This window comes from Lactuca sativa, chromosome 8, assembly GCF_002870075.4.
Source record: "Lactuca sativa cultivar Salinas chromosome 8, Lsat_Salinas_v11, whole genome shotgun sequence".
Classification (NCBI taxonomy): Eukaryota; Viridiplantae; Streptophyta; class Magnoliopsida; order Asterales; family Asteraceae; genus Lactuca; species Lactuca sativa.
In genome coordinates this window covers 187,948,596-187,963,408 of record NC_056630.2, presented here as the reverse complement: position 1 = coordinate 187,963,408, position 14,813 = coordinate 187,948,596, and the positions used below count along the sequence as shown (strand labels likewise).

The 14,813-nt window shown below is 33.6% G+C and overlaps 1 protein-coding gene across 2 annotated transcripts; it reads right to left on the bottom strand.

The window, feature by feature from the left end:
* Positions 1-6,319: 6,319 nt before the first annotated feature.
* Positions 6,320-12,767, bottom strand: LOC111916185 (probable metal-nicotianamine transporter YSL7). Of its 2 annotated transcripts, XM_023911815.3 has the most exons (6): positions 12,057-12,767; positions 8,745-8,908; positions 8,417-8,514; positions 8,205-8,339; positions 7,829-8,018; positions 6,320-7,598 (listed from the first exon to the last, which is right to left on the bottom strand). In XM_023911815.3, the coding sequence occupies exons 1-6, from the start codon at positions 12,451-12,453 to the stop codon at positions 6,492-6,494; spliced, it is 2,091 nt and encodes a 696-aa protein (XP_023767583.1). In that variant the 5' UTR covers positions 12,454-12,767; the 3' UTR covers positions 6,320-6,491. The 2 variants fall into 2 exon arrangements, with proteins under 2 accessions (XP_023767583.1, XP_023767584.1); XM_023911816.3 differs by lacking the exons at positions 8,745-8,908; positions 12,057-12,767 and having other exon boundaries at positions 7,829-8,017; positions 8,203-8,339.
* Positions 12,768-14,813: the final 2,046 nt, after the last annotated feature.

The following is a 14,813-nucleotide window of genomic DNA, read 5'->3' as shown; positions in this document are numbered from 1 at the left end:
AGTAACATTGACAATATAGTGAAAAGCCAAAAGTATTTTACACAAAATTCAAAACTGACATTGTCATATTAATTTAATACCTTACACCCGAATAGGTATTTCACACAACTTTCAGAAAAATTAACTTAAGTTGTTGCATAAATCATTGTGTAAAATATTCGATTAATCTATGGCTCCAATCAAATTTATGAGATTCCCTCATCCCCTTAATGTTTAAAGACATCACATTCATGAGAAAATTTGCTTTCTGCCATCAAAGTCAAACAAAGTCAACAAGTCAAACCGGACGACTCAATTAGCTATTATATATTAGGGTTTTCATTATGTAAGTACTAAACAACTCGCTATTTTGATGAGAAAACATCAATTGGAAAATTCGCGTGTTTAATTTTCCTTAGTCGTGATAGTGCTAAACAATGAACCGAAGTGATAAAACACTACTACACACTCATCGGGAGTGTGTAGGACACTAAAACATGGATTAATGGGGTTTACGGACTTTGCATTGCGAAGCCGGACACTCAAAAATGTCACAAACGAAACCTCTCTCAGTCGTATTCACTCTATCTCTCTCTATTTTAAATCTCTCCCAAATCTCTCTCAAAAGTTCCCGTAACTTTTGGTAGTCCTTCGGGCCATCCCGACCCTTAACCGAGTCAAAAACCGCTTAAAACGGGGTTAGAACGAGTAAAATACCTAAAAAGACCCGAAACCCCTTTATAGGGCCGAACCCTCTAGGAGCCGAAACCCCTGGGACCGAAACCTCTGAAGCAGCTGAAACCCTAGGACCGAAACCTCTAAAGCAGCCAAACCGAACTTGTCATAAGCGAAACCTGCCAGAGCCGAACCTCGCTCTCGGTTCTAACCGCCCAGCCGAGACCGAACCTCGCACCTTCGGCTCCCTCCTCCTACTTTCGGTTCTCTCTTTCCTTTTCTCGGTCCCTCTTCTACTCTCGGTCCCCATGAGCAACCGAGCCTCCCTTCGGTTCTAAGCTCCTAAGGAGCCGAACCTTCTCATCTTCGGCCATAATTTTGGATTTTTACCATTTTTGCCCGATTTTCAATATTTTTAGCATTTTAAGCCCGTTTTTCATCATTTTAAAGCGGGTTTTTCACCAAAAACTTTATTTTAACATATTAAGACCCATGTGTCTTAATTAATCACGTTTTTAATGCAAATCTAATCCAAGATTTAGTGGTTGGAGTAATAAAGGTGGAGTGTTGACTTTCCTTTAGCTTATGGCACAAGCAACCACTCACACCCACTCCTTGACCAACTACACTCCTTCTACCATGCCTAGGTCATGTCAATGTATTTTTCATCATTTCCAACCTTTTCCCACAGTATTAGAGCTGGAACATCACTCCACACCCCTCACTTCACTCATTTCTCTCATTTTACCAAAGATCAAACACAACTTTCCTCTCACTTTCTCTCTCTAAAAATTCGAGATCCCAAGGTTGATCATCAAGCTTTCTTACACTCTTGGTAAATATAATTCATCCTCCTTGTGATTATTACACTCCATTTTACTCAAATCATGGGTTACTTACACAAACTTCATCATATTTGTGTTAGATTCTCGAATCTTCAAGAAATATTCTAAGTGTTCTTGAGTTGAACACTTCCCTTCTCCAACATCCATCCACCAAAATCACTCAATGTGAGTTCATACCCCTACATTTTCATATTTTCTTAAGTTTTAAGGGGGGAATACAAGTTAAATCACCAAGAACACAACTAAATGCTTCTAACAGCTTTCATCAGAAAAGTTGGACTCAATTCACGGACTGTTTTGGTCAATTAAAACATTTTAGTTTTCAAAACTGTACAAAGTGCAAGTAGTTCAAGTTATTAGCGTTAAAATGGATACTTGTATATTTCCATACGATTTTTCTACAATTTATGGTGATTTTTACAAAATGGCCTATCATTTCAAGAACCAATCTGGACCAGTCTGTGTTTATGGATGTTTTCACCTAAGTTGTAGGTCACTAAAAATCATGGGAAAATTTATGAACAAACTAGACTCATTCTCCAAACTCCCAGAATTTACGGATTCTGATTTGGATCTGTTATGAATTTTCTATAAATTTTCTAAGAACAGTAATGGAATCTGTTAATAACAGAAAAATACTTACAATTTCATTTCACCTTGTAACATGTCGAGCAAGGTGTACATCTTTATGTGAATATATGTTATTGCAAATAAATAACAATTTGTCTGGTTATATAGACATGCATCAGTTAATAAATGGATTTTGATACATATATAAAAGATAACAAATTGTTATAATCAAAGTACACCCATTTCACACAAACACTCGAATAAACTATGTTAAATATAGTTTGCGTACATTACCACTACTACCCTTGTTTTGATAAACTATAATATGTATAGTTTATGATACATTACACAACACACTCATACAAAAAGGGTACATTTATACAAAAAGGGATTTTCATCACATTACACGTAAATTCGTTAATGACTTTGTGAGACATTCACTTCACATTTACCAATAAGTCCTGTATTGTAACCAGAGTCTCCTGGAGGGAGAGCGTGATAGTTGTATATAGATCTATATTGGGATTGAAAAACTCACACCTTAACTGCATGCAACAGTTAGACCGGCAGGTTTGGGGTGACAAATGTCATAACATTTCCGACGGCTGAAGAACGTCATTTCAGGCCAACTAGGTCATAGCATAGTTATAATAACTCATAGAAAGTATCAACAAACATAAGAATTTACGGGAATTTCATTGAATTCAAACGCATTTATGTCAATTTAAACTTACATTATTTTCTATAAGTAAGAAAGGTTACTTGTACATTTCAGTCTTTGGATATAAGACTACATTACACATTTTAAGGAAAATATCGGATTTTTCTGGAACAAATATGACATTTACAAGAGAAAGGCTTTTTATCAAGTTTAAAACAAAAGCTTATGAACTCACCAACCTTTGTGTTGACACTTTTTCAAACAACTTGTATTCTCAGGAAATCACTAAACAGGTGACCAAGTGCATTTTGAGGATGAGACGTTAAGGTGTCAACTTTTCATATTTTGTCAACATATTGTAATTGATTTGGAAACATGTAATTCATACAATGATGTAACTCTTTCAATTATATATATATATATATATATATATATATATATATATATGTTGGTTGTGTTTGCTTGAATTACTATTGTCATTGTGGTTATGATACTATACATGAAGTCCTCCACCCCTGGATTGGGGGTGTGACAATCACCCAATAGATGATTGGCTAAAGAACGGGACTTTGGTAGTGAAATTCCCTTCTTTATATGCGTTAGACAAGAGGAAAACTTGCCTTTTAGCTGATAGATGGGTGAATAGTGCTTTCTCGTGGACTTGGAAGCGGAAACCCAACAATTCTCAGGAGTTGTTGGAATTGAAATCTATTTTGGATGTTACAAGGATGGTTGTGAGATCCAATGGGCCTAACACTTGGAGATCAAGGTTAACTGTCGATGGTTTTTTTCCGTGTATGCGATCTTAGGGACCTCATTGACAGTAAATTGACTATCCCGATAAATAACCCCACGGTTTGGCTTCACTTAGTTCCTGTCAAGTGCATTAGTTTTGTTTGGAGGGCTTGTATGGGGTGTATTCCTACTGCAGTGGTTCGTTCCAAGAGAGGTATCAACATGTCTTATATTTCCTGTCAAATGTGCTTTAGTGGTGTGGACATTGCGAATCATATTCTCTTGGACTGTCCGATTGCTTTTGATTCCCTACGCTGGATTTCCAATTGTTGTGGCATTTCTATTCAAAGATTCCTTTCGATTTCAGATTTTGTTAATTTTGCTGCCTCATGGGAAACTGTCCAAAAAAGAAAAAAATATTTCTTGCTATCTGCTATGAGTTTCTATGGTGTACGTGGAAAGCAATGAACGACGTTTGGTTTAACAGAATCTAAGTGAACTCTTCAAAGTTGGCGGATAATGTGATTTCTATGGTTTTTAGTTCGTTGAAATATATGGATAATTTTGGAAATTATAGATGGGAATGTTGGGTTTGTTCCCCTTTTAACATTTTGTAAGTTTTGTTTTGTTTTTTCTTTTGTGCCCTTCCTTTTTCCTTTAGGCCGTAAAAAATCTATGGCTCCAAATAATAGATTTGCAAATTACATAAAGAATTTCTCACACATATAATTATTTAGACTTTAAAACGTACAACCAAATGGATAGACAGAATAGATAGGCGTAAAGGAATTAGGACCATGCTTTTATACTTATTAATTAAATTCCCAAATTCTATTAAAAAAAATAAAACGAGTAGTAAAAAATCCGGAAACACAAGAGCACAGGGTACCAAGACCAAGTGATGTAGACAAGTCAGAAAAACAATAAAATAATAATAGTTTGATCCTTTGTGTAATACTTGTCTAGAGGATTTCGATGTGCGTCGTCTTTCAAGAAAATATAAAAGACTACACGTCGATGTTGTCAAGACTTTTGACAACAACCGAAAGGAGATCAAAGTTGTTTTTGATACATAAATAAAGAAAAACATATATCCATACAGTTTCACCAACCATAAGCGTAACTCACAAAAATCGCTACAATCTTTTAACTAGAAGGAGTTTTAGAAGAGTCGGTTTAGTTCTTCAAGATTCAAAAAAATGGTCCATTAATGGGTTTAGTTACGTAAATTGTAACAAATATCACTTTGATCCTATATTATGATTAGTGGACGAGATTGTTTAAGGGTATCAATATTATGATAACATTCATTAAAGTGCTTATACAGTTATACGTACATTTATATATTCGTGGTTCAGTAGGAGATTGCTAGATAATTATGAGACCACTTCATATATATGTAATGTTATCATTAAATCCAATTATTATGGTAAGAATATAAATTGTTGATAGACCGATTTATAGAATATTACTTATCTTATGAGTTGAGTTCCCAGTTTAATTCAAGATCCCTTCCATCTCTCACATTAAGATATATCTCCATCTATATATACATGTGACGATGAGCAAATCAAGACACACATAACTAGTTATACCCTTATTATATATAGTGTTTCTTATTTTTTATTTTCTAGTAGGGGTTAGCGAGGCATCATCCGTCGGTGATGGTAGGTCGAGGAAGGAGTGGATTGGTAGTAAGAGTCCTTTGCAACTTTGATATCATATTAGGTTTAGAATATTTTCCAGTCTTTGCATTAACGATTGAATAAAGAGAAAATGACAAAAATAGCCATTTACACTAATTACATTACAAAAATAGCCAAAAAAAAACCGAAGTTGCAAAAATAACTATGAATTTCGCAGATGGAATAATCTCATCTGCGAAATGGGCTTTCCATCTGTGAATGTACAAACAGCTAAAGCACAACTGTGCTATAGTTGCTTGTACATTCGCAGGTGGTTTATTTTTTTTCTCTATATATATTGAAATTGTAGGGTAAAATCGCAGATGGAATAGCCCCATCTGCGATTTACTCTTATTCCATCTGCGAAATTGCGGTTATTTTATTTTATTTTTTTTAATTTTAATTTTTTTTAAAGTTTGACTATGAAATCAATTGGTTTGACTACGAAATAATGTTGCTGAACAAGAAGTTAAAGTTATGAATAGGCGTGTGGTAGATAAAACTAAAAAGAAAAAAAATTCAAGTCAAAAAAATGAAAAAAAAGCATGTTTACGGGCATTATGTTGATGTTGGTGATGTACGTTTAGATATAACCGAGCTACAAACCAATTGATTTCATAGTCAAACTATAAAAAATAAAAAATAAAAAAATAAAAAATAACCGCAATTTCGCAGATGAAATCAGAGTAAATCGTAGATGGGGCTATTTCATCTGCGATTTTACCCTACAATTTCAATATATATAGAGAAAAAAAATAAACCACCTGCGAATATACAAGCAGCTAAAACACAGTTGTGCTTTAGCTGTTTGTACATTTGCAGATGGAAAGCCCATTTCGCAGATGGGACTATTCCATCTGCGAAATTCATGGTTATTTTACCAACTTCGGTTTTTTTGGCTATTTTTGTAATGTAATTAGTGTAAATGGTTATTTTTGTCATTTTCTTTTCGGATAAAACATAGTGTAGATTACAATGGGCCAAGTGTAGGACTAGGCTATATACAAACAACATAACTGGAATACAAGTATACAACTTTATAAGATTTATATTCTTTGTAGAAACATTTATTTTAGTAAGTCGTCGTGTACTAAAATGAGTGCTCCGGAAAGTACAGTCCCGAAATACCATTGTAAACAACAAAAACCCAACCACTCGACTCCGAATCACGACTAAAAATGAAACTTTTATTACTGAACACATTTCAATATTCAATAACATCGAGCTCACGAATCCAAATTCAAACATATATAAAGCTAAAAAAAAAAAAAAAAAGACACACGATCATTTTCCAAACAACATTTTTACAATTGTATAACCTAAAATATTCGTAAAAACAATCTACGGATTTAAAAAACTATCAACTTTAATATTACTTGATCTCGAAAGAAACTTCATGCAAATCGGAGGATTAATACCCGCCAAAGCAAGAATCGAACTCGGGAGTGTCCAAATCCCATCGCCACAAATCAACCCCGAAGCCACCGCGGGCCCGAACGCATCCGCCTTCGCCTTATTAACCCTCGACCAAATATACAAAATCAAACTCCCAACACACATATCAATCGCGAAATACCCTCCGATATAGAACGGAATCGCCATCGCCATCGGAATCGGAATAAACCTCGCCCAATTATTCCCGACGGAATCACGGATTCCGTTCACGAAAATCGCAAACGCAAAGAAGATATAACAAAGCGTAAGGCACCGAGAGGGCAACGCCGAAAACCCTTCGACTCCGAGGATCGCCATGTTTCGGTAAACCAACGCGTACGGCGCAGGGTACTCGGAACCGGGGATTCCGAGGTCGTCAAACGCTTTGTAGAAAAGCCAAAAGACACACGGGGAAATGACACACCCCATCGCGGTCCCAACCACTTGGGACACAAACATGGACCGGGGCGACGCCAGTGTCATGTACCCGGTCTTGAAATCCTGCGTTAAATCCGACGCGGTGGCGACAATATTCATCATGACACCGCAAGCGGCTAACCCCGCTAGAACCCCACCGTTCTCGCCGCCGACCCATGCACCGATTACGAAAATCGCGAGCTTTCCGTAGGTTGAAGCTAACGACCAATCGGTGAGGCCGCATCCGTAGGCATTGCAGAAGGCTAATGCGGGGGCGAAAATGTAAATTGTGGCGATGTAGTACCATTTGAGTTGGTGGAAGATGTGGGGGAGAGTGGCGGCGGAGACGATGGCGATGGTGAGGTAGCCGGTGATGGCGATCCATACTGGGATTTGGTCTTTGAGGAATAAGCGAGCGCGTTTTTGGTCGTCGTATGATAGGGAGGGGAGGTCCGGGGGAGAGTTGCCGGTTATAGGGGTGTTGGGGTTGAATCTATGGTCTTTGAATTGGTGGTATAATCCGTATAATGTGTGGCCGAGGACTTTTACAAAGTTGTAGAGCCCATCTCCAAGGATCATAGCTATACCGATGAATACCTGCAATTACATAATTACATAACAGAAAAAGGTTATACTGTGTTTGACGTGCATGATACTGACATTGACACAATAGAAAAAAATTGTACTTTTTTTGACCTACTAAAAAAGGTGGGGTAGACAAAATAGGGTTAGAAAGTTTTTTTTGATAAATTGTGGAATGGTTGTGTCATGTCATGTCATGTACAGTGTACAAATGCAGTGTAAAGTCTTGGAGTTGAGAAGTTTACCCGGTAACCTTGAAGGCCGTGTAGACTGCTTGACTTGAGATCTGCAGGGTACCAATCGCCTTTTTTTTCGTTTATGAGTGGCCACATTATACCCCATGAAAGGATTGATCCGACTAGTAAAGATACGTTGATCAAATAAGGGCAAATCATGCCCACACCAACGTAAGTTGCTGAAAAGTCGAAAAAAAACCTGGTTTTGATGGAAAAAGAAACTTGTTGACAAGAATATTTGATGTAATAAAAGCTAATAACTAAGACTATAATAACAAATACTTTCTAGATTTTTAAAAAATAAAACTGTAATTCAGTTAAAATCATGAATTTTAACTGAAAGTACGTTGCTATTTCGTGCATTTAACGATAAAAAGACACATACTTATTTTCATAGGCCTTAAGACCAAATGTTGGGAAGCTTGAAAATCCACATCCATCTCCACCCGTGAAGAACCATTGAAAGAAGCCCCATAAGAAACTAAAGGAAAAGAATTTACCTAAAGCTCTCACTTGTTTCCTGTAGTAATTAATTAAAATCATTAGAGTTAAAAAAAAAAGAACTACAAATTAAAGAAAAAGTGATTGTGGTTTTACTTGGCCAGCTTGGCACCCTGGGGAGTGTGGAAACTGTTGATAAGGTGAGCTGTTGCTGTTCCACTTGGGTAAATCAGTTTGAAATCAATAATCATTATCTGCAACACAATGAAATTAACAAAAAATTATATTATTAACTAAGGGAAATTTATTTTTTACTAAAACACATAACATACACAAAAGAAGATATTGTATTATTCTCCCAACAACTTCTAAGCTGGCCCATATAGCATATGTAAATCCACATTGGAATTAAAATTCTCACACTGTAGATGCTCAGACTGAGACAGACTGACAGACTGAGAGGGTTATTAATTATTAAATGTACCTTGCGAAGAGGGACAACGGAAAAGAGGCCAAGGAAGCTAACAACGAAGAGAAATGCAATCATCCAAACAAGAGAAGGGTTCTTGGTGTTTTGTTCAGCGTTTGCTTCATGTGATTGTTTGGCAATAATTTCACTCATGCCAAACAAGTAACTACCAAATCCTCCTAAAAAAACCCATCAATTGTAGTGAGATAAATCCATATATACTTAATATAAACAAAACGCCAAAACCACAAAAATTCAGGGTATTTTTTAGTGAGTTTTACTACAGTAATAATGTTTTATTTTGATTCGTTTACGTTGCATAAGTTGTGATTCGTATGATTTATTTACATAAACTTGTATGGATAAAGTTTGTAATTTTTAGAAAGATGGAAGAAGGTACTAGGCAGGATAGTGACATAAAATATCTTTAGAAAAGGTAAAGATTGCATAGGCGATAGATATGTACGGATTTATTATTGCCAAAAGTTATCTTTGTTCTAGGAAAGGTATAAACTTTTAGAGAAATTTAAATATTCTTCTATTTTTTTTTATTACTATCCTCCTACCCATATAAAAGTGGACTAAATTATTATTAATTTCATTAAATGTGTAATTAAGCATGACAGCATGTCAACATTTGATACGGTAAAAGGATGAATAGGAAGAAAAAGTTGGAGGATATTTAATTTCTCAAACTTTTATAAGTGTATAAATTTGGATACAATTTTCTCCTAACAATGAAATATCTAGATGTTAGACAAGAAGCAAAACTGTTTCTGTGTTATTTGTTATTATTAAAAGTATTTGCTATTTTGCTATTTCTTATATTTGATTCAATGTTTGTGTGTGAAATGTGAATGTTTGAGGTGAATGAGATGTATGACTTATGAGCATGTTCACGGATTTCAATTGCCAGCTCGGGATTTCGATATATAACTCATTCATGTGGCCCACATGAAAACCCCCCTACCACCTTACTTTAATTATACGTGACTTGTTTTTTATTTGTATAGATTACGACCTTCAACCACAAAAGTAAAAAAATGAATTTTTATTTCAGCTTTTTAAAAAAAAAAAATCAATCTTTATCCGATTAGCATCCACAATTAGATTTTTTTTTTTATATAGTTTTTCCATTCAAAAAAAACTATCACAATCAAATTAAATTCGAGCTCGTTGACTTGTTTGTAGTTAATAATTAAGTAATACTATTTTTTTACCATCACATCTATTTTAAGATGAAATAAATTATGATAGTTTAATATTTTTATTAAAATAATAAGAAAAAACAATAGAGCGTGGGTGAGATCCACTATCCAGTGGGACTTGTAGACTCATAAAAAGTCAATTAGATGATGGAATCTGGTCCACATGATCAATATTTCAATACCCTCCTCTATTCACGCCTATTTTGGTGCCACACCCGTTACTTTCACGTTATGTTTTAATACGAGGGTCATTTCGTGTGTCATTCATATTTACAAGGACTAAATGGAAAAATAGGAATATAATTTTTTATTCATCTATGTATATAATGTATTGGCTTTCCATTTTCCACTTAGAAATATTTATTGGATTAAGAATCAAATATATACGGATAAAACAAAATGTTGTAATTAGAATAAATGAATAATAATAATAATATAATAATGATTGAATTATTACATAGATTCAGATTTCATAATTTAAAAACAAATCCATAAAAGTAGTATTATAAACTAAAAATCACTTGACTTGATTGGGTTCGCATTATACACAAACCATCATGAACAAAATGGAACACGACAATCATGAAAATTGAAAGGAGGGAAAAAGAAAAAGACAAATATATTTATTTAAAATTTCTTGTAATAAGTTTTCATAAAAACTTAGGACAAATGTAATGTAATATATGACTACATTTATGAGCAACCGCTTACAACTCAGTTTATGTTAAATATTAATTTTTTATTCATCCGATCAATTTTATATATTTATCATTTATAAACCACCAAAAACATATTTTTTATATATAAGTTTCAGAAATATATAAAAATACATTAATACTCTATTTTATTTGTAAATAATTAATAACCATAAATTTTGTATATCTTCTTATCTAATATATATTTTTTATAAACATATTACAATTAAAATAGTTATTAAAGTGCAAAAGAAAAATAAAATAAAATAAAACATATCCATTAATAACACGACACGTGTTTGGTTATTGGTTGCGATTTGGGATTGGCAGCCAACCTCAACTTGCATTAGGTTCTATCTCTATTTTCTATGGTAATCTTGTATATTTATTTTTTATTTTTATTTTGTACTCAAAAATTATACGGATGATTGGTTGTAAAAGACTATGGATAAACATGGACAACTTTCTTATGTTTTAGGAAAAAATATATAAAAAAAATTATATTTTAGTTAATTTTTTGTTTGACTATTATGTTTCAGTTTCCAATAAAAGCACCTAAGTTTGATATTTTGTTTCTATGTAAACCATGTTAATATGATCTATTATTAATAGACAATCTGTATTATTTATCACAATTTATCAAAATTTAGATATTTATATCTAATTGGGTCCCACGAGGCCATAACTTATTTATTAAAGACCTTTGGACTATACGTTATGTCAAGCTATGACTTCTTTTAATAGAAAGTTAAATCGCAATGAATGACGTCGTATTTTCGTCCTCCCGATAACCACGGAGATATACAAATTTATTAAATTAAATATAGTTTATTATTTTATACAAATTGTTCAATTTATTATTTATTTCATACTAAAATTCTTAACAATATACTTGAATTTTAATTGGGTGAATTAACTATGCACTTTGTTTATGTTTAATTATCAATAATAATGATTTTTTAAATAAAATAAGTAACTATATGATATATCTGAGGTAAGATCAAAATATATAATATTATTATTGAAGGTGTTTGACTCTTGAAGTGAGATTAATAATATATTTGTTTATAAAATAATAATAATGTTTTTTTTATTAAATTAAAATAAATGCACAAATTATACAGCTATATTTCCACCTACTAAGTACTTAATCAAATAAAAAATTACTCAATAACATAATATAGAGAAACAAAGCACAACCTCTTTTAATTTAATATATTTGCAAGCAACCAAAGTAGATATTTGATTCTTGTCTAAATATTTGATGATCTCATACTCATAGTCATCGATGTTGTTCGGACTTTTTGTAGATTTGAGATTTTTGTAATGCAAATTCGAGAATCACACAGACGTGTAAAGAACTAATTCAACTCTGTGTTTGTGTGTGTGTGATCGAGTAATAGGGAGGAATCAATTGGACTTACCGGAGAAAGCAATGCCGGAGGTAGCAACGACGCACGTCTGAATCACAGTATTCTCTTGCCTCGTGAAAGGCTGCTTCAGCAAACCAGATTTATCAAGGAATTTCGTCCAAGTCTTCACGAAGAAAAACCCTAACAGTCCGGCGGAGACGTTGAGAGAAGGAATGATTCCGGTGGTAAGATTAAGCTTCATAACGATGAAAGTGAACAAAATCCCCAAAATAAAACTCACGACGAAAGCCCGAAGTGTAAGCTGGTTCTGCCATGACGGAACCTTCTTGCTCTCGAATATCCTCTCAACCGATTCCAACTCCGCCGCGTCCGTGTTTCTCTTCTCTCCGTTTCCGTTCTGCTGATCATCTTCTCGTGAAATGTTTGAAGAAGTTCGTTCCATCGCCATAACCGATTGTTGAGTTCTGATTCTGAAATTGATGAATCTAGAGCTGGAATTGAAGTTCTGAAGTGTGAAATTCGGGGCTAATTAATGGTTTTGCGGCTCTGATTCTCTGTTTTGTTACTGGGGGCCATTTGAATCGGTGGGAAGGGGAGGGGATAGTCGTTGTATTGGCCTCGATGTGATAAAAGTAGTAAAATATTGAATGCTTTGTCAGAGTGTTTGTTTGGATTTATATAGCGGGAGGGGTAAGGAGACTGGATCGGAATTGGGGAGGAGACACTGGAATCGGATGTCAATGGAGGGAATGGAATCCGCTTAACAGTGACAGCAGGAAGGTTGTGGGAATGTGTGAAACCATTGAATATTCGGATGTGGTTGGATGCCTCGTGTTCGTTTTTTTTATAAAAAAAATAGATAATTTTTAAGCTTCAAAATATTATATTTAACCATTAAACATAAACATTTGTTCACAATTGATAATCATTTATTATAATTTAAAATCCTTATAATTTAAAAAGAAATAATGAATTGACCTTACTGCCCTTATGTACTAAAACCTTTTTTGAGATAAAATACTTTTAGCAAATAGCTAATGTATCACGTATATACATCCTCAAGCTATATGCTGGAGTCAAAAGACAAGTTGCAGAACTTTCTATAGAACTTGATAAAGAAATTAAAGATTTCTATTCCCGCAATAAAATCAAAGCATTTAGTTCACTGTTACTAACGAGTTTTCCATAATTTGAAGTTCAAGTCATTTACTTGAAAGTTGTTAAATTAAAAGTTCATTTGAATTTGGTTGCCCTAAAGGGGCGGAATAATCTTCAACCATTTCATGTCATTACTGATGATAAAACACCATGAGAGAAGTCTGTAATTATATATATTTAGCAAATAAACTGCAAAAGCATAAAACCACAACCTTTCGTGGAAAATGAAGAGACAACGCACAGGGGAAAGGAAATGCTTGGGAATGTGGTAGTTCTAATCAATTGGAGACAACAAACTTCACTTTTATTTAAGGGTTGTATGGTCAATTTATTACTTCTTTTTAATCTATATTGTGTTTTAAATACCCGTGGGCGGGTGAGAATGAAATACACTATTGATAATTTCAAATTGTAATAAGTAATCAAAGATTTGTAAAAAACTTTACTAATTTACAAAGATAAATTTTTTTGTGTAAGTTTATAATGATTAGTAATTAATATATACATTGTTATGAATATCCGATCTACGTTCTGTTGTATGCGTAGATATTTAATAAAATCGTGATTTTGTACAATGCAATATAAATTTCAATAGAGTGAAAAAACACAATTAATCATAGAAATAACATTGTTATATGACAAATTAGAAATGACGCTAATTTAAATTACAAATTAAAATGATGAATAAGTTTGATTTAATAAAAATAAAAAAAAATAATATGAGGCTGATAATTTAAAATAACATAGATAATATCACAGAAACACACAAAGACACATGACACAAAATGATAGGAACTTTACGATAAATAGCAACCGACTTTTAAAGTTAATCTAGAATAGCAACCGAGTTTGTAAAAATAGGTTATGATAGGAACTTGTTCAATTTCTTTGTCATTTTTGCAGATTTGGAAGTTTTTTTATACTAAATTTTATGTGACAACCGTTAATTTTCGGTCAAGTCAAAGTCAACCAAAGTCAACAAGTCAAACCGGTCAACTCAATTAAAACCTTGTATAATAGGGTTTGTATTATGTAATTTTTGTATAACTCACTATCTTAATGAGAAAACATCACTTGGAAAGTTCGTGTGTTTAAATTTCTTTAACTTTAGTACTAAACAATAAACAAGAATAAAACAATGTTGCATACTCATAGGGAGTGTGTAAGATCCTAAAACATGGCATAACGGGGTTTACGGACCTTGCATTTCGAATCCGGACACTCACATTCATCACACACGAAACCGCTCTCAATCGTTTTCACTCTATCTCTTCTTATCGAGAATCTCTCCCAAATCTCTCTAAGTATGTGAAATCTCTCCCAAATCTCTCTCTGAATGAGAAATCTCTCCAAGAATGTCAAATCTCTCCCAAATCTCTCTAAGTATGTGAAATCTCTCCCAAATCTCTCTCTGAATGAGAAATCTCTCCAAGAATGTCAAATCTCTCCCAAATCTCTCTAAGTATGTGAAATCTCTCCCAAATCTCTCTCTGAATGAGAAATCTCTCCAAGAATGTCAAATCTCTCCCAAATCTCTCTAAGTATGTGAAATCTCTCCCAAATCTCTCTTTGTATGAGAAATCTCTCCAAGAATGTCAAATCTCTCCCAAAACTCTCTAAGAATGTGAAATCTCTCCCAAATATCTCTTT

What these genes read in the sequence shown, in the direction of transcription:
- LOC111916185 (XM_023911815.3), bottom strand. Translation starts at nt 12,453, where the DNA reads ATGGCGATGGAACGAACTTCTTCAAACATTTCACGAGAAGATGATCAG. An exon ending in CCGTTGTCCCTCTTCGCAAG is followed by an intron (nt 8,515 to 8,744) that starts GTACATTTAATA and finishes ATTGTGTTGCAG; the next exon opens with ATAATGATTATTGATTTCAA. An exon ending in CAGGGTGCCAAGCTGGCCAA is followed by an intron (nt 8,340 to 8,416) that starts GTAAAACCACAA and finishes TAATTACTACAG; the next exon opens with GAAACAAGTGAGAGCTTTAG.